The following is a 26,079-nucleotide window of genomic DNA, read 5'->3' as shown; positions in this document are numbered from 1 at the left end:
ATGGCGGTATAGCGATGAGGGACCAATGGTGACATAGTAACGCCCTCCTCGTGACGTCGGAACGTGTCGTCGACCAATGACAGCATAGCAGCGTCAGTGGTGGGAATATCAGGCCAATGGTGGCATAGTAACGCCCTCCTCGTGACGTCGGAACGTGTCGTCGACCAATGACAGCATAGCAGCGTCAGTGGTGGGAATAGCAGGCCAATGGTGGCATAGGAACGTCCCCCAATGTCTTGCTGACCAATGGAGGACGTCCTCGTGACGTCGGAACGTGTCGTCGACCAATGACAGCATAGCAGCGTCAGTGGTGGGAATAGCAGGCCAATGGTGGCATAGGAACGTCCCCCAATGTCTTGCTGACCAATGGTGGACGTCCTCGTGACGTCGGAACGTGTCGTTGACCAATGGCAGCCATAGCAGCGTCAGTGGTGGGAATAGCAACACCCCCAGCGACCAATGACAGCTTAGAATTTGAATAAACAACATAGAAATGGCGGTATAGCGATGAGGGACCAATGGTGACATAGTAACACCCTCCTCGTGACGTTAGAACGTTTTCCTCGACCAATGATGCCACAGAAACGTGTCCTCGACCAATGGTGGACATCCTCGTGACGTTGGAGGCCAATGGTGTGCATCAACGGCCAATGAGAAAGACGTGCATCGACTAATGGTGGAGTCGTACCACAATATTAACGAAAAAACGCCCCCAGTCCCCCCCATTCCCCCGAAAAGACGCCCCCAGTCCCCCCATTCCTCCCGAAAAGACGCCCCCCCAATAATATCGAAGCTACACATCCAACGTAACCAATGAGAACGATGTTCAATCGCTGGTCGGTGACTGCGTTCTATGAATTGACAAAGAGAAGAAGACGAATGACAGACAAAGAGAGCCATTTTTCCTCGTATTTTTTTGTAATTAAAACCTACAGCCATTAGCGTAAAACTTCTAAATTTTTTCAATTTATATTTTACGAGTTACCTCGTATATATTTTATCGATTACCATAATAACAAAAATTCGTTTATTTTTCAATTTATACTTTACATGATCAGTTGAAATCTTTATAAAATAGATCTTGTTACTGAGAATAATGACATCATCGGATACGCCGGCTATTAAAAATTTCTCACGCGATCACGATATATAGCCGGAAACACGTGCACATTCCAATTCGATTATTTAATGTAAGATAAAATATATTCTCTCATGGAGGCAGGAAGTTAATAATTAAGCCCGGCATGTGATGCATAAATGAATAGTCTTACGAAATATTGCGCAACATAGTTTTAGCGTGGGAGAGGCAGTTAGATAAAGAGCAGATGCACTACATATCGTCAGTTCAATTCTGATCATCCTTCAGACAAGTTGTGTGTTTTGTGCAGCGTCAGCAATTATACAAAGTACCGTTCGGAGAAGTTCTGTGTTTGTGAAGTGCCGGCAATTATATATACAAAAGTAAGTTTTATAATACTTAACCTTTTTTATATCATTTAGAATTCATCATTATCTTTACTAATTTCCAATTCTTAATAATTTTTCTGATTTAAACATTTTATTCAAATTACTTGGTTATATTCTCCGTTCTAAAAAAAAATGTTTGTAAATAGTGCGGTATTTGTAATTTTTTGTTTCTATGAAAGTTTTGTTAGTTAAAACTATTTCATTGTTAAATTAAAAAATATACATATTATAATAGATAGAATTTTTGTAAAATAATATTGCTACTCAAAGATATTTCACTGTTAAATTAAGAAATTGCTAGTCAAAGATATGTTACTGTTAAATTAAGAAAATATATATTGTTGCAGATGGACCTAAAAAAGATTAATGCATCCTCTCTGCTTACAGAGAAGACAATCAAGCCAATTAGAAAGCTAAACAGCCTACCCGTAGGAGTACCCCAGAAGATAATTGCGGCAAGAGAAGTCGATACGAAATTTGGGAAATCCATCCTTATTGAATTAGAAAAGGAGGTGACGTTCTTGCCGCAAAGGGTGGTTGAACTCTACAGGCCGCATTTGGAACATTTCAGCGAGGGAAAGTACAGCTTGGTGTTCCGAGGAAACGTTGCCACTGGAAAGGTGCAGCCAGCCGCCTCGTTTGAAATAATAGAAAATTAGAGGATAAAAAAAATATTGGTGAGTTTTTCATTTATTGATTTATTGCTTTTTACTTAATCATGAGTAACATTGGTGATCTTAGTAGTGACATTGTACAACATTTAATTCAAGCGCGTGATGTTTTGTTTCGAAATTATACACCGCGAGAAGCGAATATTTGGTTAAATCACATTAAAAGGCATTTGACTTTGTTTACTAAAGCGATTCGGTGTGGGGACTTGGAATTAGCTAAATTACGGCAACTACAGACAAACGCGGGGCATTTAAAGACAATTAAATCGGAAATTCAAAATTTCGGTCTTCGCGTGGGTGGTGGAATTACTAAACATCGTCGGGTTAAATGGGAAGATGTAAATTCCGCATTCAAGAGTAGAATCAGAACAGGTATAATTATTAATCTAGGACACAAAGATTTAATGCAATTTTTCGGGGATTGTTTTAAGTTATTTAGAATTCGAATTAAAAACATTTTAAAAAAATTAAATATGATAAAATGTAATATGACATTATGTGGAGAATTTATTAGAAAATCAAATCAAGGAGGTGATATTAACCAATTTAAATATTTTAATACCAAAAACGAAGCCATAGACGCAGGAACGGACTTGGTTTTATGGTTTCACACAAACATAGTCGATAAATTAATGTCTAAGCTATCGGAATTTGAAGAAACGGGATCAGGGTGGGCTTTGAAAAAAATAGTTTCTTTAGAAGTCAATATAAATAAATATGAAGTGGGAAATGGAGCTTCGTCGTTCATTAGACTACCAGAACAAATCCAAAAGAAGCACGCATGTATTAATATCAAAAACGATGATGAAGCATGCTTTTTTTGGAGCATAGTTTCAGCGATTTATCCAGCTAAATGCAGTTCAGATCGTACATCTTCATATCCACATTATGCGACTGTCTTAAATATCGATGGGCTAGAGACACCTATGACTATACAGGGTATTTCAAAATTTGAAAAGTTAAATAATATTTCTGTAAACGTGTACGGGTTAGAAATGAATGTTGCTAAAGAGAGAACATTTTACGTAACAACGCCGGTAAGGCTATGCAAAACCAAATTAACTAAACATGTAAATTTATTGATTGTACAAGATAAATATTTTCCAAAATTGAATGACTACGAAGCACCTATGGCTCACGATGAATCTGTAGAAATTAAGTATCATTATTGCATGATTAAAGATATGTCTCGACTTATGTCCAGGCAGTTAAGTAAGAACCGTAATAAAAAATTTTTATGTGATAGGTGTTTGAATTATTTTAGTAGTTTTGACAGATTAAATGATCATGCAAAATACTGTGAGAAAATTAATGAATGTAAAGTTTCTTTTCCATCATATCAGAATGTTGAATTTAAAAATCATATTTATAAACAAACAACTCCTTTTGTAGTCTATGCCGATTTTGAGTCAATGTTGAACAAAGTTAAAAACAGTCCATTAAAATGCAAAACAATTAAGTATCAGCAGCATAAAGCCTTTAGTGCAGGTTATTACGTAAAATGCTCTTACGATGAATCTCTGTCGTTTTACCGAAGTTACGCAGGTGAAGATTGCATGGAGTGGTTTGCCAAGGAAATGACGTTGTTGGCGGCATTTGTGCAAGGAAAAATTAAAGATATTGTACCTATGAATGTCACACCCAGTTTTAATGCATCTAATTGTCACATTTGCGAAAAAACGTTTTCAGATAAGGATGTAATTGTTCGTGATCATGACCATTTTACCGGAGATTTTCGAGGACTCGCACACCAAGTGTGTAACTTAAATTTCAAAAAACTTTTCGTTGTCCCAATTTTTTTTCATAATCTTAGCGGTTACGATTCGCATATGATGATTAGAGATCTTGCGAAAAATGGTAGTATCAGCTTACTACCAATAAATAAGGAAAAGTATATTTCATTTACAATATACGATTCTGAGGTCAGTATTAAGTTGAGGTTCGTTGATTCACTGAGATTTTTAAATTCATCATTGGACAAGTTGGCTGCCACATTGCAACCTGAGGATTTAAGATATTTAGCTAGCGAATTTCCAAATACCACTCCCGAACAAATGGAATTATTGAAACGAAAAGGCATATTCCCATACGAATATATTGAGTCTTTCAATAAATTGAATGAAACGCAACTACCATCAATTGATAAATTTTACAGCTCATTATCGGGTGAACACATCTCCAAAAATATGTATCATCATGCTCAGAATGTTTGGCAGTCATTCGGTATTAAAAATATTTTGGAATATAGTATGTTGTACATGAAAACTGATATTATGTTACTGACTTGCATTTTTGAAAATTTTCGACAAAAATGTCGAAGTACATACAGTCTTGATCCTGCATGGTACTATACCATGCCTGGATTTTCTTGGGATGCAATGCTTAAATATACTGGATGTAAACTTGAACTGCTGAATGATATCGATAAAATCATGTTTATTGAGAAAGCTATCCGAGGTGGTATAAGTCAAGTAAGTAATCGGTATTCTGAGGCAAATAACAAATACATGCATAATTATGATCCATCAAAGCCTAGTAAATATGTGCTATATTTAGATGTCAACAATTTGTATGGTTGGGCAATGTCTCAATTCTTACCATATGGGGGTTTCGAGTGGGTCGATACCAATATTGATGTCTTGTCTATTCCTGACGATGGAGATACAGGATACATACTACAAGTGGATTTGGAATACCCAGAACACTTGCATGACTTACATCGAGATTTACCGTTTTGTTGCGAACATCGTGTGCCACCAAGAAGTAAGCTTCCAAAACTTATGACCACCTTGTACCATAAAAAAGAGTACACTTTGCATTATCGCAATCTAAAACAAGCTCTGAATGCAGGACTCAAACTAACAAAAATCCATAAAGTGTTGAAATTCAAACAGAGCGCTTGGCTTAAGCCATATATCGATCTTAATACAAAATTGCGAACTGCAGCAACTACAGCATTTGAAAAAGACTTGTACAAGTTAGCCAACAACGCCATATTTGGTAAAACGATGGAAAACATTAGGAAACATCGCATTGTAAAACTTGTATCAAAATGGGATGGAAGATATGGAGCGAAAAATTTGATTGCTAGTCCAAGATTTCATAATAGAACTGTGTTTAATGAAAATTTAATGGCAATCGAACTTAACAAAACAGAGCTCATTTTCAACAAACCATTGTACATCGGCATGTCAATTTTAGATATATCCAAAGTGTGTATGTACGATTTTCATTATAACTTTATGCTGCCATATATGGGAGTTGAAAATTGTAAGCTAATGTATGGGGACACTGATAGTTTTATCTATGAATTAAAATGTGATGACGTTTACAGAGATGTCATTAAAGCAAATTTATCCAAATTCGATACATCAGACTATTCTGAGAATAATATTTATGGAATACCTCAAGTCAACAAAAAAGTTCTCGGAATGATGAAAGATGAGGCAAACGGTCGCATTATGACTCATTTTGTCGGACTTAGATCTAAAATGTATTCGTTTAAGATTAGTACGACGGATGAGGATCGAAATGCATTGTGGGATAAATACAAGAATAATATGGATGATGCAAATATTGAAAGACTTGCAAATAATTTAGGCGTCACAAAAAAATCTAAGGGTGTAAAATATTCAACGGTAAAAAATGACATTACTTTCGATGATTATGTTAAGTGTTTAAACGAATTTACAACTAAAAGTGTTTCCCAATCAACGTTTCGTTCCTACGCCCATGATCTTTTTACAATAACACAAGAAAAAATTGCATTAAGTCCGTATGACGATAAACGTTACTTGCAACAAAATTCTCATGACACTTTACCTTGGGGTCATTATGAAACCACAATGATTGAGTAAAAACAAAAATTAATAAATGAAAACATAACCAATTTTTTTATAGCTTTATCAATCTCCACACGAAAATGGATTGGCTATTTGTTAAATGAATATGTAGAATGATAATTGTAATTTAGTGAAAATCAACATTTGTAATTATTATAAGTAGAAAATAAAAACTCTAAAAAATATACATTGTTTTCCTGTAATTTTAAGTCTCAGCTTATCTTTTCCAGCGTTGTGAGACATTCAACGTGAAAATAAAAAAGACATGTTTGCATAAATAGCATTTATTTTGATTATTACATAAAATCATTTACAACTTTAATTTTATAATAATATAAATATTCTCTTAAAGCATTACTTAACAAAGTGTCTGTGGAAATTTCGCAAAACGCAGTTAAAGCTTCAAGTGGTCCATATAAACTGCTTCTGCTGCAAAAGTTTGATTGTATCAAATCGATAACATTTCTATAATAAGCATGAAAGTGTAAATTATCCAATAACGATACACGATGACACACCAGACTGCTGTTTACTTCTAGGATTTGGTTGACATCCCTTTCATCTAGATAGTATTCCAGACCATGCTTTTCAATAACAAGGAACTTGGTTGAATCATACACTATTTGTTTAATTTTACAATAGTCTCCACACTGAAACTCGATAGGATTGTAATCATCTTGAGAGGTGCTGTTAAAGAAATCGCAAATCTTCTGCTTAAAAATTCCGATTATATCATCCCACTCGAACGTGTTTAAACTAATTCTTGCATTCTTGTTGTGCTGACACAAAATAATGGCTGATGAGAAATGACGAGCTGGAGAAAGGCCAACTTTGATTATACACTTGTCAAGCGGAAAGGATGCTTCTAGTAAATAATATGGTTCATTTTTGGCTGCTTCTTCGAATGTCGCCAAAACTCCATCTAATTCAGCATAATAATCGATATCATCTGATGGTGAAGCAGCAGTTACCACCATATCGTCTGATGAACTATAACCACTATCTTGAGAACTCATATTGATGAACTGGCAGGAACAACTGGGCATGAGCTTGCAGCATTTATGAAATTTATACTTTTTGTCACCCCCCACTCATTTAGTGTATATCGACGCGGTGTATGTAAAAGTTGATCCTAAATGATATCTTTAACGTTAATCCAACTATTATGGCTACTATCGAATCCCAACCATTGAACATACATCTTATTTCCACGTCTGCGCAGTACTTTCTCTACTAAATATATGTCTTTATTTTTTGTTTTCTGTAATTCTTCTTCGTAGAATGCTCCTTTGATAGGCGCTCCAGTTATATCTTCAATCAAGTATGTTGTGGGATTCGTTATTTTAATTTCAGTAATTTTAAACAGTTCTGTTGTCCAATTCGGTTTATATCCCTTATCGAAAATGTGTTTATTTTTACTAATGCGAACCACGTCACCAACTTTCAATTTTCTTGGACCGGCAATTTTCAAGTGAGTATAATATTTTCGTAAAATTTCATTTTCGTTAGATTTATTAACATCAATAGGTCTAAGTCGAATTTTGCTGTGTTTCGTGTTGTTGTACTCTTTTGTAATTTGAGGCAAGATATCAATCCATTTGTAAGTTCCATTAAGACTGAAATACTTGTAAAGTTTTTCCTTCAATGTTCGAATAACTCGTTCACATATGGCTGCTTTTTTAACACTAAAGGTATTATAGTGATTAATACTATGCTTTTTCATGAGATTTTGAAACTTGGAATTAAAAAATTCTGTGCCTTGGTCTGTTTGTAAATTTTTCGGACATCGTCGAGTATGAGCGAGAATATCCGAAAATGTTCGAGTAATTTCCTCCCCTGTTTTCGTCTTTAATGGTCGAGTCCACACAAACTTTGAAAAACAATCAATTACAACAAGAATGAGCTTGTAAGATTTATTTTGACTGGCATAAGGTCTCATCTCAGCAAGGTCCATTTGCCACAAATCGTCTAGTCCTTTAATGATTGTTCGTCGACGAGGATAATTTTTTCGTGCAGGCTTGTGTAGCTCGTTAACTAGTTGTATCTTCTCCTCGCTAAATGCCATGTCTAGCTTCCAACGATTCGATTCTTTGAACTAACGCTAATTCGTTGTTCCGTTGGCTTTATTATGTAAGAGGTAATCTTCCATTACATTAAGACGCTCATCTAAATCATGTGAATTAAGATCCGCCGTTTTAATCTTTTTTTCTATTTCCAACGTTTTCATCATAATTTGTGCATTTTGGTTGGCGGCATCTGTAATATTCTTCGTCATTTCTTGTTTAAATATATCAAGATCATTTTTAAATTCATGCATTTGTTTTGATAAATCAGATATTTTCGAAGCAGTCATTTTATTCTCATCAGACAACTCGTTAACTTTTTTACTTAAATTAACTTCTATTTTACTAATGGAGTTTGAGATTTTTTGTTCGAGTTGAGTATCTTTTTGAATTCTATTTTTTTGTATCAAATTAATCTCTTTTCTTAGAAAAGTTTTCGCACGAACAATGCTGTCATCTACATATTTCTTATTGGAAAGATGATTACCTGCTACAGGAGGATCTCGTGTAATGTCTTTATGTACTTCATGTATCTGGTTTTGTAAATCCAAAATGGATTGCTTTAAGCCTTCACGTAGCTTTTTAACAACTTGTTCATTAGAACGGTAATGATGACGACCAAACTTGTCAACACTCATGTTGGAAATGATGTTCCAATAATCCAAACATTAATATATAATATCTGCTTCACGTAATTCGTTGATAATGGCAACAATTTCGTTATTGTGGGATGTGTTTCCTGCTTCTTGGGAAGCAACCAGCAATTTGAGTCTGTCGCATAGTTCGTTTGGATCATCCCAATATACATATTCAATAGGATTATCGTTGTAGATCAAATGAGAATTATCGACGAGCCCTGACCCTTTGGAGCTAGATGGTGAAGATAACGATGTTCGAGGAGACGTTGTCATCGATGATGAACGAGTCGTTTTTGCTAAACGAACAAGACCTTCGAAAGGTTGTCTCTTTAATGCAGTAGATCGAGTTTTCGGTGGCGATTTCTTTGTTGTTTCATCGGTAGGTTTAAATAGCGGTTTGATAATATGATGATATTTTTTCCCAGTTGCACCTTTAAGACGACCTTTGGAATCCAGATGAACTTCTGTACTATTTAATAAACTTTTATAGTGCTTTAAATCTGTATCATTATAATCTTCAGGGTTATCATAGAAAATTAGTTGGTATAGACCTGGCGTTCCCGGCACCCATCCTCCTTCCCCACTACCATCACTAATGACTTGTATACTACCTTTGTTTTTGTTAAAGTTTATTCGTCGTTTACCCAACATCCAGCCAATTTCATCATTGTAAATAGGTCCGTAGTTTTTATCAATTTTATTATCTTTCATCCAAAATTCTTTTATATACTTATGGCTCATTGGAGGATATTGCTCGATATATTCATCAATAGCCTCTTTCGAAACATTATTAGGATCAAATATATCATGTTCGTTAACTTGATCGATTGATACTGCATCGGAAAATACATCGTCATCTCTGGCTTCTTTTTTTATCTCTTCCTCCGTTTTCACCTCTTCTTTTTTAACGTGTCTAAGCTTGTTATTAATAGCATGATGCAACGTTTTTGACGATTGCGCAATATCTGTTAGAGGTTTAGCTATGGGCTTAAAGAGTTTATTTAGCGACTCATCTTGTTCTGTTTTACCCAACTTTAATGCCAAATACTTTTTGCGAATGACACGAGCTAGTTCGGCAACTTTACGCGTGCGCGCAGCTACCTCTTTGTCTGACATATTGTTATACAATGCGTGTTTTTCAACCATACCTACAGTTTTATAAACTTGTCGAAACCTTTACGATATCGTCCGTTAGAAATATCGAAATCCTTAACAATGACGAATGTACCGTATTTGTCCTTCCAACATTCGGAACAAAATTGTTTAAATTGCTCAAATGTCATATCAGGTGATACGTGGTCATCAAAGACGTGTTTCAAATTGAGCTCATCTTGCTTAAACAATACAATAAGATTCGCATTATCACGTAAAAGTTGTTTGCCTGCTCGACTGTATGATTGACATAGGTATGCACAATCAATGTCTTTATGTCTACCCATACAGTAATATTCACGTATTGTTTGTTGTGGATCCGTTGATACGTCATCAAATATGAATATTGAGTTTGGTTTAGCTTTACTTGGGCTTATAACATCATCATTATCTTTAAATGGAAAATAACCTACTTCTTTCACAGACTCCAACACTTCCTTCAAAAATTGATACTTGGGCTGAAACAACGACTTTGAATAAACGTAAACATTTTTGAATTTAGCGCCATTCAGGTCAAAAAGTAATGCCAACATAACATTAGTTTTTCCACATCCGCTTGGACCACATATGATAGCACGAAATGAATGTGGTAGCAATGCACCATGTTTGCTGGTTCTTGTCACGTTGTCGACAAAATCCAAGTTTTCCACTGCTAGTGTCTTGTCTTGTTGAATGACCTTCATCTTGTGATTGAGATGTATTTTGTACACATGGTTATATAAAGACATTTTTCAAAAAGCGATTCATTTCAATGTTGATCGTTCAAGGTGAAGGAGTGTTGAATTCTCTGATCAATAGTCTACCGTTTGAATTGCATGCTCCTGGTTACCAATATCTAGGACCTGGAACTAAATTACAGAAACGTCTAGCTCGTGGAGATCCGGGGATAAATCCGTTAGATCGAGCTGCGAGAGATCACGATCTCGCATATTCCCAAAGTAATTCATTGAAAGATCGACATAAAGCAGATTGGGTGTTGGAAAATAAAGCGTGGGAACGAGTTAAAGCAAAAGACGCATCTTTGGGTGAAAAAACCGCTGCCTGGTTAACTACTACAGCAATGAAAGCTAAACGAAAACTGGGTATGGGTATGAAACGTGGTAAAGGTGTTGGTTCATTTAAGCGACATGTGTTACAGCCAATTATCAAAACATTGAAACGTGCTCCTCCGTCACCAAATCTGCGTAAATCCGCTCTACTTGCACTTGCAGCAGCTAGAACAGCCGTTAAGAATGTAGGTGGGAAGAAAAATGTACGTGTTCCAAGAATTATTCCATTTGAACCAAAATCTGGTGGGATTTTACCTTTAATCCCAATCTTTGCAGGCCTATCAGCTCTCGGAAGCCTCGCTGGGGGCGCAAGCGCGATAGCGAAAACTGTTATCGATTCAAAGAATGCTCAAAAGAAACTAGAAGAAGATAAACGTCACAACAATGCAATGGAACATCTAGGCAAAGGATTATACCTGCGAAAAAACGCTAAAGGTGGCTTTGGATTATATTTAAAAAAGACAAAAAACTTCCGCTGAAGCTACCTAATAGGCCTTTAACCAATGTGGATTTAAATAGATTTGTTAAACTACTTAAAATTTCAAATTTCCGCGGCGTGTTCATGCGAGATAATTTACCACGTAGCCCTCGTAAACATGAATGTGCTATTATTAATCTCGACATTTCCACAAACCCCGGTACACATTGGGTAGCTTACAGAAAGATAAACAACGATATAGAGTACTTTGATTCATATGGTTGCTTGAAACCACCGCGAGAACTAGTATCCTACTTGAACGGTGGAAGAATTTTCTACAATAACGACCAATATCAAAGTTATAACCAAATTAACTGTGGACATCTTTGTTTAAAGTTTCTCTACAATGGAACCATCTAACGATATATTGAGAAGTGCCATTTGCATTTTTATGAAAAATATAACGAGCGTTGTTTGGTATGAACTACCTCAAGATATTCGTCGCGCACTAGAAGATTATTTACCCTGCAAGAAAGACTATGATAGACAAGAATGGAGTGATGTTTGCGGCATGTATATGGAAAGTAGATGTGTATTTTGTAATGTGTCATATTATGAGAAAAATTTGTAACAGTATAAGAATAAATAAAGGAATTTTTAACATATTTTGCTATTTAATTTCATACACCTATTCAAATGTATCAGTCATGTCTCGATTGTTGACCTTGACAAGTACTTCCAACGAGTTTTCGTTTACTCCTCAAGTACCTCTTGTGCTTGACCCTAACCGACAGTATTATGTAGCAGTGTTGGGATTTCATACATTTAATTCGATTCCAAACATCGATGGCGAAAAGTTTTACTACTACGAGAAAAATGATCGAAAAAAGTTGTGTAGCATCGATATTCCGTCTGGATCTTATGAAATTACCGATATCGAAACGTATATTTATAACGCATTAATCGATAAATATAATTCGATTCGAGATAATGAGTTCATCTTAAGACCCAACAACAATACGCTCAAGTGTGAAATCTTTAGTCAAGATCATGCTGTTACTTTCGAGAAAGATGACAGTCTCGGCAAAATATTGGGTTTCTCATCAAACAGAATATTGGTGCCAGGAAAAATGCATTCTTCGGACCAACCTGTAAACATTATAAAAGTATCGAGCCTACTTTTTGAATGCAACATTACCGAAGGAGCCTTTTACGAGGACAGACCTGCGCACACCGTTCTACATTTTCCGATAAGTGTTGATCCTGGTTTCTCTATTGACGAACGTCCTCATAATCCTATATACATACCAGTAAGCAATAGCATACGTGAAATTGCCAACATTACCGTTAGCGTACTCGATCAAGATTTAAGACCAGTCAACTTTAGAGGAGAGAAAAGTACACTTCATTTGGATTTTAAGGAAACGATATAGATGGGTTTAATTATAAAAAAAGCTCTACGCATCAATATCCATTAGTCTCACGCAAATCTTACAAGCGACGTGACGTGTCTGCTGTCAATAAAGCCTTTCTCGTTTCCATTGGATTACAGCTAAAAGATGTCAAAACGTCAATACATTCGACGACAGGTTCAGGAACCTCAACCACCTATTTTAGATCTGTACCAGAAACCTCAGTTCGACGATACTATTAGAAAAGAAGAATTTCGTACATATACACCTTACATCAAGTCATTTAATAATAGCGACGTTGTCGAGTTTATCATCAATCAATCAGATGCATTTTTTGCCATACACGAAACACTTTTGGAAATTAAAGGAAGTATAAAGAAAGTGGGTACTGGAACTGTTTCTCTTGCACCGAATGCTGGAGCCTTCTTGTTTGATACATGTACATACATCCAAAGTTCACACGACATGGAAATAGTTCGAGATCCTGGTGTAGTTAGCACTATTCGCAGTTTGTTGTGTTACACTCCTGACGATTCCAAGTATCTCAGTACGGCAGGATGGAACTATCCCAATAATCCACATTTATCGGGAGACAGCTTTAGTTTACTGATTCCGATAAAACATATTTTCAACATTTTCAACGATTACAATAAATTAACCTATGGTCGTCAAGTGTTTCGATTTGTTCGAGCACGTAATGATAGAGACAGTATTTTAGTGGAAGAACCTAATGCCACAACAACAACAACAGTGTCTTTAACTGTTACCAGCATGGAACTGAAGGTCAAACATGTCTTTCCGAATGACGATGTGAAAATTGACCTAATGACTCCGATTAAGAATAATACGCCGATAACCATACCTTTCCGTAAATGGGAACTTAATGAACTACCTTCACTTACGGCTGGATCCCGACGTGAGATATGGAGTGTAAAGACAACTTCAGCTGTTGAACGTCCACGCTATGTCATTGTAGCTTTTCAAACTTCTAAACGAGATGACATTCACGCCAATCCAACGTTATTCGATAACATTAAGGTGTCCAGCGTACGAGTGGTTATTAATGGTGAATATTGGCCTAACGAGAGAATGCAATTGGATTTTGCGAAAAATGATTATGCTATAGCTCACTACAACTATACCCAATTCTTTCCCAGTTATACTCATTCGTCAACAAAACATCCAATCTTGGATTATAATGCTTTTAAAAAATATGCTTTGTTTACTTTCGACTGCTCCAAACAGGATGATACGTCATTTAGATCGGGAACCGTTGATATTAAGTTGGAAATCGAAGCAGATGAAGGTTTTCCTGCAGGCACTCGAGCGTACTGTTTAATTGTCCACGACAGTCTACTCGAATACTTTCCTCTAACTGAAGTTATCAAAAATATCATTTAACTTGACTTATTCAATCATATCCAATTCAGTATACTATCAGCCATCATGAGGATCGCATTAGTTGACATTCAAGGATTCACCGTAGATGGGTGGTTTGTTCCCAAAGAACTTAGCATTGAAATTGGCTTTAAACATTGCCATTATATATTTAAACCTCCACAACCGTTTGCTACATTAAGTAATCAAGATAAGAAGACTGCTGTGTACTTGGAGAAAAACGTGCATGGTCTTCGGTATTCTAATGGAGATGTTAAATATTCAAAAATAAATAAAATACTGGAATCTAAGTTGTTGTATGCAGCTGACTACATCTACGTTCGCGGAGAACAACAAGCAGAATTTTTAAGATACAAATGTTATATGCTTGACGTCTGTCCCATAATTATTGATGTTTGCAAGTTTGATGATTCTCCATACTCCACTGGAGGCTTTGCTCCACATGAATACAACTGCCACGCTACTGGACTATTTTCCTGCTCCTCGATAAATGTGGATCACCTCCGTCAATGGCTGTGTAACAAAATATTACCTATATAAATTGGATTTTTTTAAATAAAAGATTAAAAGTTTTATTTTAGTTTTATTTTAACAGTTTTACATATTTATTTTAATGCAAGATGATTCGCATTTACGATTTACAAGAAATTTTTTAATGATATTAATCGCTATAAAGGCATTTATTACGAATATAATACTTAAGAGTATAATCGATAAACCATATTGATCGATGTCATCATTATTAGTTTTGTACCATTTTGAATCACTTTCGGTGTTATTTGGGGATATTAGCTTGATCTTATAGAATGCTCCTCCTGATTTTGGTATCGCTTTGAAAAATACTGGAAGCTGTCCATAATTCACCACGTCATGATCCATTAGAGTCCAGTTCGGTCGATTACAATCAGTTTTTTCATCATTAAAACATATCGCCTGGTTCTTAACGTTGTTTGGAACGTTTGTATAAAGGACATTGTTAACAATAGCTGTAAGGACGATGAATGAGGTTGTTAGTGGAGGCATCTTGTCGGTTGAATTCTTTTTAACGGGTATTGTGTTGTTTTTGGTAACTTTCTTTCTGACAAATTAAACTCTGCAAATCGTTTTTCAATTGCAGTTCTATCTTCGTACCACTGTATATCGGCTTTTAACTTTTGTATTTTTTCGTACAACTCTTCTAATCTACACCGTATGGAAGTCATCGATGAAATAAATGTCTTTCGCTCCAAAAGCCAATATAAATAATATTCTTAGTCACCCCCACTACCCTGGTATAATAAATAGAAATAAATGTTTTAATTCTTTATTCAAAAATACTGCTATTTAATTCACTAATTGTATCTTCCTTATAATAATACAAATATTCCCTTAATGCTAAACTTACAATACTAGTATCACAAGAAGCCTCACAAAATGAATATAAAATGTCTATTGGTTGTAAATCGTTTTTGAATGAAGTAGCAATTTTTAACGCATTACAATAGTAATCTAAAAATCTCAGTCCTTCGAGAAAACGAATGCGTGGTAAAATTAACTTTTCATTTCCTTCAATAAGATTTTTAACATCTTTTTCAAATATCTGCAAAGTAACACCAAGTTTCTTAACATTGAGCCATTTAAGTTGATCTGTCGCTTGAGTTTCAATTGCTAACAATTCACAACATTCTGGAGGTTCATCTTCACAATAGCATTGCAGAGGCATCAGGAAAAACTGATTATATTTACGATTAAGTTCATCGATGAATTGGATCCAATCACATATACCGAACGATATCTCATTATTCTCGCTGCTTAATTTAACACCCGGTCCAAATGATCGAGCTGAACTTAATCCAACTAATACTTTTAAATGCTCAAAATTATACAAAGTATTAAGCAGCATCATTTCACTTTTGGCTCTTACTTCCACACTGTTCATGTTGTAATGACTACGTTTTACGAAATAACGCTGTGAACATGAACACGTTTAATTATATCTTCTTACCTCTCCCACGCTAAAACTATGTTGCGCAATATTTCGTAAGACTATTCATTTATGCATCACATGCCGGGCTTAATTATTAACTTCCTGCCTCCATGAGAGAATATATTTTATCTTACATTAAATAATCGAATTGGAATGTGCACGTGTTTCCGGCTATATATCGTGATCGCGTGAGAAATTTTTAATAGCCGGCGTATCCGATGATGTCATTATTCTCAGTAACAAGATCTATTTTATAAAGATTTCAACTGATCATGTAAAGTATAAATTGAAAAATAAACGAATTTTTGTTATTATGGTAATCGATAAAATATATACGAGGTAACTCGTAAAATATAAATTGAAAAAATTTAGAAGTTTTACGCTAATGGCTGTAGGTTTTAATTACAAAAAAATACGAGGAAAAATGGCTCTCTTTGTCTGTCATTCGTCTTCTTCTCTTTGTCAATTCATAGAACGCAGTCACCGACCAGCGATTGAACATCGTTCTCATTGGTTACGTTGGATGTGTAGCTTCGATATTATTGGGGGGGCGTCTTTTCGGGAGGAATGGGGGGACTGGGGGCGTCTTTTCGGGGGAATGGGGGGGACTGGGGGCGTCTTTTCGTTAATATTGTGGTACGACTCCACCATTAGTCGATGCACGTCTTTCTCATTGGCCGTTGATGCACACCATTGGCCTCCAACGTCACGAGGATGTCCACCATTGGTCGAGGACACGTTTCTGTGGCATCATTGGTCGAGGAAAACGTTCTAACGTCACGAGGAGGGTGTTACTATGTCACCATTGGTCCCTCATCGCTATACCGCCATTTCTATGTTGTTTATTCAAATTCTAAGCTGTCATTGGTCGCTGGGGGTGTTGCTATTCCCACCACTGACGCTGCTATGGCTGCCATTGGTCAACGACACGTTCCGACGTCACGAGGACGTCCACCATTGGTCAGCAAGACATTGGGGGACGTTCCTATGCCACCATTGGCCTGCTATTCCCACCACTGACGCTGCTATGCTGTCATTGGTCGACGACACGTTCCGACGTCACGAGGACGTCCTCCATTGGTCAGCAAGACATTGGGGGACGTTCCTATGCCACCATTGGCCTGCTATTCCCACCACTGACGCTGCTATGCTGTCATTGGTCGACGACACGTTCCGACGTCACGAGGAGGGCGTTACTATGCCACCATTGGCCTGATATTCCCACCACTGACGCTGCTATGCTGTCATTGGTCGACGACACGTTCCGACGTCACGAGGAGGGCGTTACTATGTCACCATTGGTCCCTCATCGCTATACCGCCATTTCTATGATGTTTATTCAAATTCTGAGCTGTCATTGGTCGCTGGGGGTGTTGCTATTCCCACCACTGACGCTGCTATGCTGCCATTGGTCGATGACACGTTCCGACGTCACGAGGACGTCCACCATTGGTCAGCAAGACATGGGGGGACGTTCCTACGCCACCATTGGCCGAGGGGCGTGGTCTAGAGACACGAGGTACGTTCCTACGTCACCATTGGTCGAGGGGCGTGGCCTCGAGACCCTAGACTCGTTCCTACGTCACGAGGGGGGCGTGGCCTTGACCCATGAGGATACGTACGCTTGACGATCGACGTGTGACGTCACTTCCGCTCCAGAAGGAACTCTATCTATCTACTCACATGTCTCTAATAACATCTTTATCAACGTCTGTTTTGCCTTGCAATTCTTAGAAGGCACAGATTAAAGCAAAAATCTGAATTTGGTTTCGAAAATTATTTACGGATTTCTTCTAAACGTTTACACTTCTCAGTAATATCAGATATACTACTGATCTATACAAGGGCCAACTGCTAATGATAGAATGGCAATAGACATTTCAGGATGATCTTAATCTTTGCAGAATCTGTCAGAGGTGTTTTAAGGCGACTATACATACCTAAAATATTATTTATGAACATCGTACAGACTCGTCTGGCTTCTGTTTACGATTTTTAATTTGATCTAAAAGGTCGTCTTAAAAAGAATAAGGCAGAAAATCAGACTTAAGTTTCTGAGATTCATAAACCACGTAAAAGCTGCACCTGAAAACAATTCTGCAGACGCCGCGAAGAGATCATGTTCACTCACTCCTCTCGACACACGAAGACATTCCACTCGACACAAAAAGGAAATGACTTGGTCATAATGACCTTCACCAGAAAAAGTAATGCCCCATTTATGAACCTGAATAGGTTTGGGTTGCAGAAATGCATTTGATGCTTGGACAGAAGAGATTGGAGTTGATGTTGCTATTGGGCGCACTAGAGAATCAAGTTCGCCCTCTAGACTTAGGATTCGGACAGAAACAGAGCGTTGGCAGATTTGTTGTGCCTCATGTGAGCAAGATAACAAATGGACACGACCTGAGATGTGAGCTAGGCGTGATACTAGCCTGGAATATCGGATATCTTGGACAGTCCCACTAAAATCGGCTATCCTTCTCACCAAATCATCCACAGTCTCTTTAATCCCCTGTTGTTGCGGAAATATTTGAGGCGGAAATCTGTCGGAAACTCCTGTTTCCTTCTTTCTGCCTTAAAGCTCCACGCAATATTTTGTGTTTCAGATCAACATTGGAAGGCTCATCAATATTGATGTCCCTACTCCTTAACCTATAATCCAATTCCTTCACTAACAAATGTTCTACCTTGAATGCAGACATTATGAAAACAAAAAAAAATAGATGAATAAATAGAATAGACAAAAGAAATAATGTACCAACACACCACAAAATCAATCAAAGAATCTAAAGTTAACTTATTAAACTGTTTATTCGGGCTGTTGGGCCGTTGTCTTCTGTTGAGATTTGTTCTCGACGTTTCGCCAACACTAGGGGTTGGCATCTTCTGGAGATGTTGATGCTTCGCTTGTAAGCAGAAACTGACGACGCGTTGTACTACGGACTGACGTCGTCAGTTTCTGCTTACAAGCGAAGCATCAACATCTCCAGAAGATGCCAACCCCTAGTGTTGGCGAAACGTCGAGAACAAATCTCAACAGAAGACAACGGCCCAACAGCCCGAATAAACAGTTTAATAAGTTAGACGATGGCCGTGAAAGCCTAACGCAATTTATCAATCTAAAGTTATCCAAAAAAAGTATATATCTAAAGTAACATACAATGGTTTCAACAAATATATGGTCAAGCAGCAATTAAATACAAAAAACCCACCAAGGGTGGCTAATATATACAAAAAAATAGCAATATCTAAATTCTTAAATTGTTTAATCTGCGAACCGCTGTCTTCGCACTGGATAAGCTCATAAAATCAAAAAATCTTACAAGAAGTTCAAAGATCAAAATCTATAAATTCATCGTCATAATAACATACAAATGCGAAACGTGGACCATGACCAAAGCAAACGAAGAAAACGCTTTGAACGAAAAATACTTTTTTCATGCATACAGACCTCGGCATGACATCACCACAAACCAGTATAAGATCAGAACCAATATCGAATTAAAAGCACTCTACAATGACGCCGATATTGTCCAAGAAATTAAATCACAGCGACTAAGATGGGCAGGCCACGTGCACAGACTGCATAACGATAGACTTGTAAAACTGGTATGGGAAGAGATTCCCACAGGCAAAAGACCACTCGGACGTCCCAGAATGCGATGGAGAGATAACATCCAAGCAGATCTCCGGAAAATGAACATTTCATTTGACCCTAGGTTGATGGAAGTCCGAACAAATTGGAAAAAAGTTGTACAGTCAGCCAAGACCCACCCAGGGTTGCAGCTCTACGTGATGATGAAGAGTTTAAATATGAATGTAAGTACACTATGGCAATACAAATATAATTATAAAGTAAATACAATAAAAAAAGGAAATTAATAACTAAGTTACAAAGAGCAACAAGAACAAATCAAAAATAGAAAAGAATGATATGCACTGAAAAGAAAATAACTAAATAAGGTACGGTCTTAACTGAGAGTAGGCACCGCGTTGTGCCTACTCTCGTTGTGCCTATATTTGTAATGTAACAAATTACAACAGAGAGCCAATGTAACTAAATACAAATAAATTAAAGGCTGGCTAGCAGAATGTGCCAGAGAGTGACTACGTGACACTCAAAAGAGGATTCGGCCAATTTGCATGCCCTACAGAGACCGTAAAATGAATGACAAGGTAATAAAATATATATATATATATATATATATATATATATATATATATATATATATATATATATATATATATAAATAATGTAAATGAAAGTGATAAGCTATGGAAGTTGCTCTAAGATGTGATTGGGTGCCAGAAAAGTATTAACATATACCTTCCAAGGTATCTTGTAAAGCTGTATACCTTTTTGCTGAAATGAAAAGGAAAACAGGTATTAATTGAAATATTTAGTCTTCGCCACAAATTTAATACCTATCACAGTCTAATTCTTTATTCTACCCATCACCATTTATGTAGTCAACCAGTTACTTATATACTAAAAAAATTTCTAAGAGATATCGACCGAATATTGATTTATAGATTTTATTTAAAGTGATGCAAGGATTATTGAAGTGACACACTCGTTACAAAAGTTAATTAAGTTTGAATGCCCAAGTATCAATGTTGATGTTGATAAGGTAACTAGATTTTAAAAATAGGTAAAAAGTAGGTATAAATATATTTCAATAACATGGATGGCATAACAAAATTTATTTTTGGGTGTCAATAAAGAAATCATACCAATACTTAATACATTCTATAAAGAAATCTGTTGAAATTGCATCAATAATATTTATGACAATACGCAAATAAATTATTGTACATATTGATATTGCTGAATAGGTATCTAAAAGACTTTTCTTGTATTACAACACCCACATTTCCATTTAAAACATTTAGCATTACGCTCACATAGATGACGTCGAAAATAAAAAGGTATCATTACGAATAGCCTGTTTAAAAATAAAAATCGACTGGTTTCAGGATTTTTTCCTTACATTCGCCTGCTTAGGAAATAACAAATTTATTCCTTTCATTTGCACCATACTGTATCTATAGATGATAAACAACTTTTTAAAATAGAGTCTACTTTCTGGTTTCAAATTTTTAATTTCTATATCTCAGTTCCAATAATTAATATACAGGCTTGTTTTTAATTTTGTATCAGAAAAATATTGTAAAGTTTTTCCGAAACTTAAACAGTTAGGTTACACTAAAAACATTCTAGTCGTTTCATCCTGGATTTAAATTTATGAATACAATCTAATCCGAAATCTTTTCTGGTCGCATGACTTCTAGACACGCGAAGAATATAATATGTAATTTACGTTTTTAGGATTTGTACAAGGTGATTCCAAGTTACATAGCAACTATATAATTTCGATTTCGATTACGTTCCAGAGAAAGTGATCGATAAAAAAAAAGTGAAAGTTGAGATTAAATAATTTAATAGTTTTATTTATTAGATTTAACTAAATTCAGTGTTTTAGTTTAATTACTGCCCTAGGTCTTTATTTATTAACTTTTTCAGGCAAAAAAATCACTTCTGATGACTTATTTTTTAGTATTCTAAATTATTGGTACGTAGTTTTCAGAAACACTAACAATAATACCTTACATTAGAGAGCAAGATAATCAATATAGGAATAAAATAAACACGACTAAATATGTAGTACTTAAAATCTTAATCTTTATGAGCTAGTATAGAAAACTATATTGAGTCCTTGAGACCTTTGGAAAAGTTCACGACGCCATGCGCTGACATATGGGAATGAGCAATTTAAGAATGCTGACATAAAGCACCAAATGCGACATGTTTGTGTAACGGAAAATAAACATAAGACAACAAAAATAAACACAATGGCATCTTTAAAGAAACGCAGACATATATTTTTATTATATATTGTAACAAACCATAATCCGCACATGTCATAGCCAACCCTGCGACTTAAGCGGCCTCTAGACAGTCAATATTATTGTACCATTATATTGTACAATAATTAAGTAGGCCAACACACACGAATCAATATTATTGCACAATAAGTTAGTTCCCGACTGAAACTTGTTTATTAAAAAAACAGCGAGTTGTGTGGCTATAGCATTAGCAGTAGTTTCACAAGGGACGAAAAAAAAAACGCAGATGAATGAAAGAATGGTTCAAAAAAGAAATAAGTACACTCATGAAAATTTATTAAATGATTTAACAATTAGCGAACCAAGAGATTTTCAAAACTTTCTGCGACTAGATACATTCTTTGATGAACTATTAAGAATGGTTATACCTGAAATACAAAAAAGGGATACTGTTAAGTCTTTATTAATTCTAATTTATTGTTCTTATCTTAATTTACTAAAGGTTCAATATTTATAACACTTACGAATTTAATTTATTTAAATTTTATTTATATTAATTTATCTTACAATAATTTGTATATCCGAGCGTCACATTTAAAATACCCGATCGCGATATCTTCTTCTGACTGACTTCCTTCAATGAAAGCTCCGTTATTATATATGAGAATACAGCTTTCGAGAGTTCAGGCGAATCCCTCTGATTATACTAGAAAGTAAATCGGCCGGGTCATCATCCGACCGGTTTCTGGAAACTTCGAAGCGACCGTTTCAGGTAGATTTCTGCCAGCTGATCGAAGGGTCTCGTAGAATCTACAACATATTAGTGAATAAACAACATGTTTACAGGTTTTTAATATCACTCATATTTTTACGTAACAATACTGTTATGCGAGAAGGAATCTCACCAAGTCAGCATTTATCAATTATCAATATCAACATTACGTTACTTAGCTACTGGAAATTCCTTTGAAGATTTAAAATTCACAAGTGCTGTGTCACCAAAAGCCATAGGAATAATTGTAATGGAAACTTGCCAAGCTATAATAAACTGCCTGAAGGATTACATAAAGGTAAATAAGATTATTTTAAACATAAAACAAAATTTATTTTAAATATCTCAGTTTACTGTATGTTTTATATTTTTGTTGAAAAGTTGAAAAATAGTTACAAACAGTAGGGGACTCAGACTTGTTCATAGTCTGTTGTTCGATTAGAAGTTGAGGTTGCGCACTATCAAAATAGACAGGACTTAGTTGCACATTACTATATGGAGTAGATCAGTAAAGTAAAAATCAAAGTAATGTAGATTGACACAATATATTGCGCAATCATTCAATGTGATCTACAGACGATCAATATATTGTACAATATAAATTCGAATATATTGACAATAATATTGACCGTCTAGGGGCCGCTTGAGCAGAATGTTTAGTGTGATGACGTTAATGTTATCCAAGAAATTCTTCTTCTTCTTCTCGTAGCACTACAACCCGGGGTGGGTTTTGGGTGACTGCACAACTTACTTCCATCTTGAATGGTCGTCCATAATAGTTGGGTCAGTGGGTAGTCCCATTGTTGTTAGATCTGACCATATATTGTCTCTACATCGCATTCATGGACGTCCTAAGGGCCTTCTTCCAGTGGGGGGTTCCTCCCATATTAGCTTTATCAAGGCGGTTATTAGGGAGTCTATGGACATGGCCAGCCCATCTTAGACGTTGGGATTTAATCTCTTGGACTATATCATCTGCTTATACTGCATATACATCTGCATATACATCTGCTTGACTTCAGCAGTTGTTCGCAATCGGTATTGGTTGCTATTAATGTCGTGATAAGGCCCAAAGATTCTTCTGGGGATTTTCCTCTCAAAACATCTAAGTTTTCTTTCAGTTTCTTTGGTAAGGGTCCACGTCTCACACCCATACATGAGCACTGGTCTAATCACCGTTTTATATATTCTAATTTTTTATGTTCGTGTTAGGCTTTTAGATTTAATAGTATTGTGGAGGCTGTACATACATCTGTTTGCTGCCTGAATTCTTCCTTTAATCTCTTCCGCGATATCGTTATCTGCAGTGATTGTTGCTCCGAGATATTTAAAACTCTCCACTCTTTCAAAGTTATATGGGTCTATTGTAACATTTTGCCCTATTCTATCTCGTCCCTTTTGTCTGTTGACGCACATGTGTTTGGTTTTCTCTTCGTTTACCCTTAGACCAGTTTCCTTTGTCTCTACCTCCAATTTATTAAAAGTCTCCTTCACATTGGTGACTGTGTTTCCCACAATGTCAATGTCATGTGCGTATGCTAGTAGTAATTTTGGTCCATTCACTGTCAGTAATTCTGTTTTAAGTTATGCTGCTCTTACTACTTTCTCCAGGATGATATTAAAGAGGAGAAGTGACAGCGCATCTCCTTCTTTCAGGACACTGCTTATTTCGAAAGATTCTGAGAGTTTGTTAATTATCCGTATTCTGGATCTACAGCTATTCACACATAACTTAACAAGGTGGATAAGTTTTTTTGGAACTGAAAGTTCTGCCATTGCATTCCACATCTGATTCTTTTTAATGCTGTCGTACGCTTGCCGGAAATCTATGAAGACATTATCGATAGTTCTATTGAATTCCCATCCTTTTTCAAGCAGCTGTCTTAGAGTAAAAATCTGATCTATGGTCGATCTATGTTTTCTGAAGCCGGCTTGGTATTTCTCCATGAAGCCTACTTAATAGGATGTTCGCTAAGATTTTATATGCCGTATTAAGTAGGGAGATGCCTCTATAATTAGAGCACTTGGTTTTGTCTCCCTTTTTATGGATAGGGATTATTACACTTTCGTGCCATTTTGTTGGTATTTTCTCTTCTTTCCATATAAGTGTTATTAGTTTGTGTATATGCCTATGTAGAGTTTCTCCTCCGTACTTAAGGAATTCAGCCAGTATATTGTCAGTCCCCGTGTGGGGTACGGGCCTCTTAAGTAGAATATCCCCACAGTGATCCTCCTGCTTGTCGTAAAAGCCGACTAAACGGAGAGGCGGGCATTTTCTTGTCCTGTCGCGGTCGCTAAATTTTGTAAAGCGGGCGCGAGGGGGCAGGCTTATGACTGCTAAGGGAGGTGGGCGTGGTTGGGGACCGGAGTTGGTACGCCCTGCCCCCACCTACGGTCACCTCCCCAAGATGAGAGCAGCCAATTCCAGCTGCTCTGCCATATACCGTCATAGGAGAGGCGGCTGTGTCGGTCATCTAGTTACACTCATTCGTGCTGGTCTTACTGGCATGCATGCGTGCGACTACCGCTGGGAGGAGTAAACCTCATGAAAAAATCCGCAATCTTAAGGTGTTAAGCGACCCGTGCCTATGGGATGAATGGCCTAGCGTCAGATGGTCTCGAACGGAGCCCTCGGGGAGAATGGCATCTTCTCGTTGTATGGTAGCCTTAGCGAGGTAAGGGCGCACTGCCTCGCTGGACGGATATTTCGGCCCTATTCGTGGGAATTAGATGGAATTAGACAAAACAAAAAACAAAACAAAAGATGTTGAAGGAGCGAAAGGTGAGGGCTCGGGAGTGTTCGCTCGGTCTGAGAAGATCGGGCGAACGCCCCCGCGGCCCAAGCGCGTATGCGGTGGGGGTGCTGCGGGTGAGACCTGCAAAACTCCCGTTGGCATGGTAGGGGTCAGAGTGGAGACGGTAAGAGGGGAGATAAGACCGAGTTCTGGGTCCGAAAGTTCTCCAGAGCCGGTCGATTTAGACGACGCAGGCAATAGTTCGGACTGGTCCCAGGTGAGGGGCAAGAGAAAGAGGAGAGCGGAGTCGCCAAAATCGCCGGAGCATCCTCCTGTCAATCTCAATAGGGTTGGGAGGGAGATGTCCCGGTTGAAGGTAGAGTTGGAAAAGGTGTTGAGGTTGACGCAAGTCAACGTCAACACCAAGGTGGAAATCAAGTCCGGTGTGAAAAAGATGAACACCCTGTTCTGCGGGTTGGAGAGGGAGATATCCCGTGCCGGGAATCTCATCTCTTTGGCCAGAGAACAAGGGCATAGTGAAAGAGAGGTAGCAAGGAAGTGTGTGAGTTCGACGGGGACGCAGACGGACGCGTCTCTTGTCGGATGTGCTAAAAGGAATGCAGGTGTGCAGGCTACAATATCTGAT

General features: G+C 36.9%; 2 protein-coding genes across 3 annotated transcripts in view; one reads left to right on the top strand and one right to left on the bottom strand.

The window, feature by feature from the left end:
• The window catches only part of LOC140443488 (protein spitz-like), a 692,772-nt gene that overhangs the window by 483,566 nt on the left and 183,127 nt on the right, over window positions 1–26,079 (bottom strand). The gene's annotated exons all lie outside the window — the stretch shown is intronic.
• Window positions 1,361–18,545, top strand: LOC140443136 (uncharacterized). The gene is made up of 3 exons (XM_072534222.1): window positions 1,361–1,461; window positions 1,815–4,457; window positions 18,325–18,545. The coding sequence occupies exons 2-3, from the start codon at window positions 2,186–2,188 to the stop codon at window positions 18,543–18,545; spliced, it is 2,493 nt and encodes an 830-aa protein (XP_072390323.1). The 5' UTR covers window positions 1,361–1,461; window positions 1,815–2,185.

The sequence above is a fragment of the Diabrotica undecimpunctata genome, chromosome 6, assembly GCF_040954645.1.
Source record: "Diabrotica undecimpunctata isolate CICGRU chromosome 6, icDiaUnde3, whole genome shotgun sequence".
Lineage (NCBI taxonomy): Eukaryota > Metazoa > Arthropoda > Insecta > Coleoptera > Chrysomelidae > Diabrotica > Diabrotica undecimpunctata.
Note: the sequence above shows the minus strand (reverse complement) of the source record. Positions and strands in the feature narration are given on the sequence as shown.

Coding starts and splice junctions, on each gene's coding strand:
- LOC140443136 (XM_072534222.1), top strand. CDS start 2,186: ATGAGTAACATTGGTGATCTTAGTAGTGACATTGTACAACATTTAATT. Junction 4,458..18,324: donor TTTTCGACAAAAATGTCGAA/GTACATACAGTC, acceptor TTTGGGTTGCAG/AAATGCATTTGATGCTTGGA.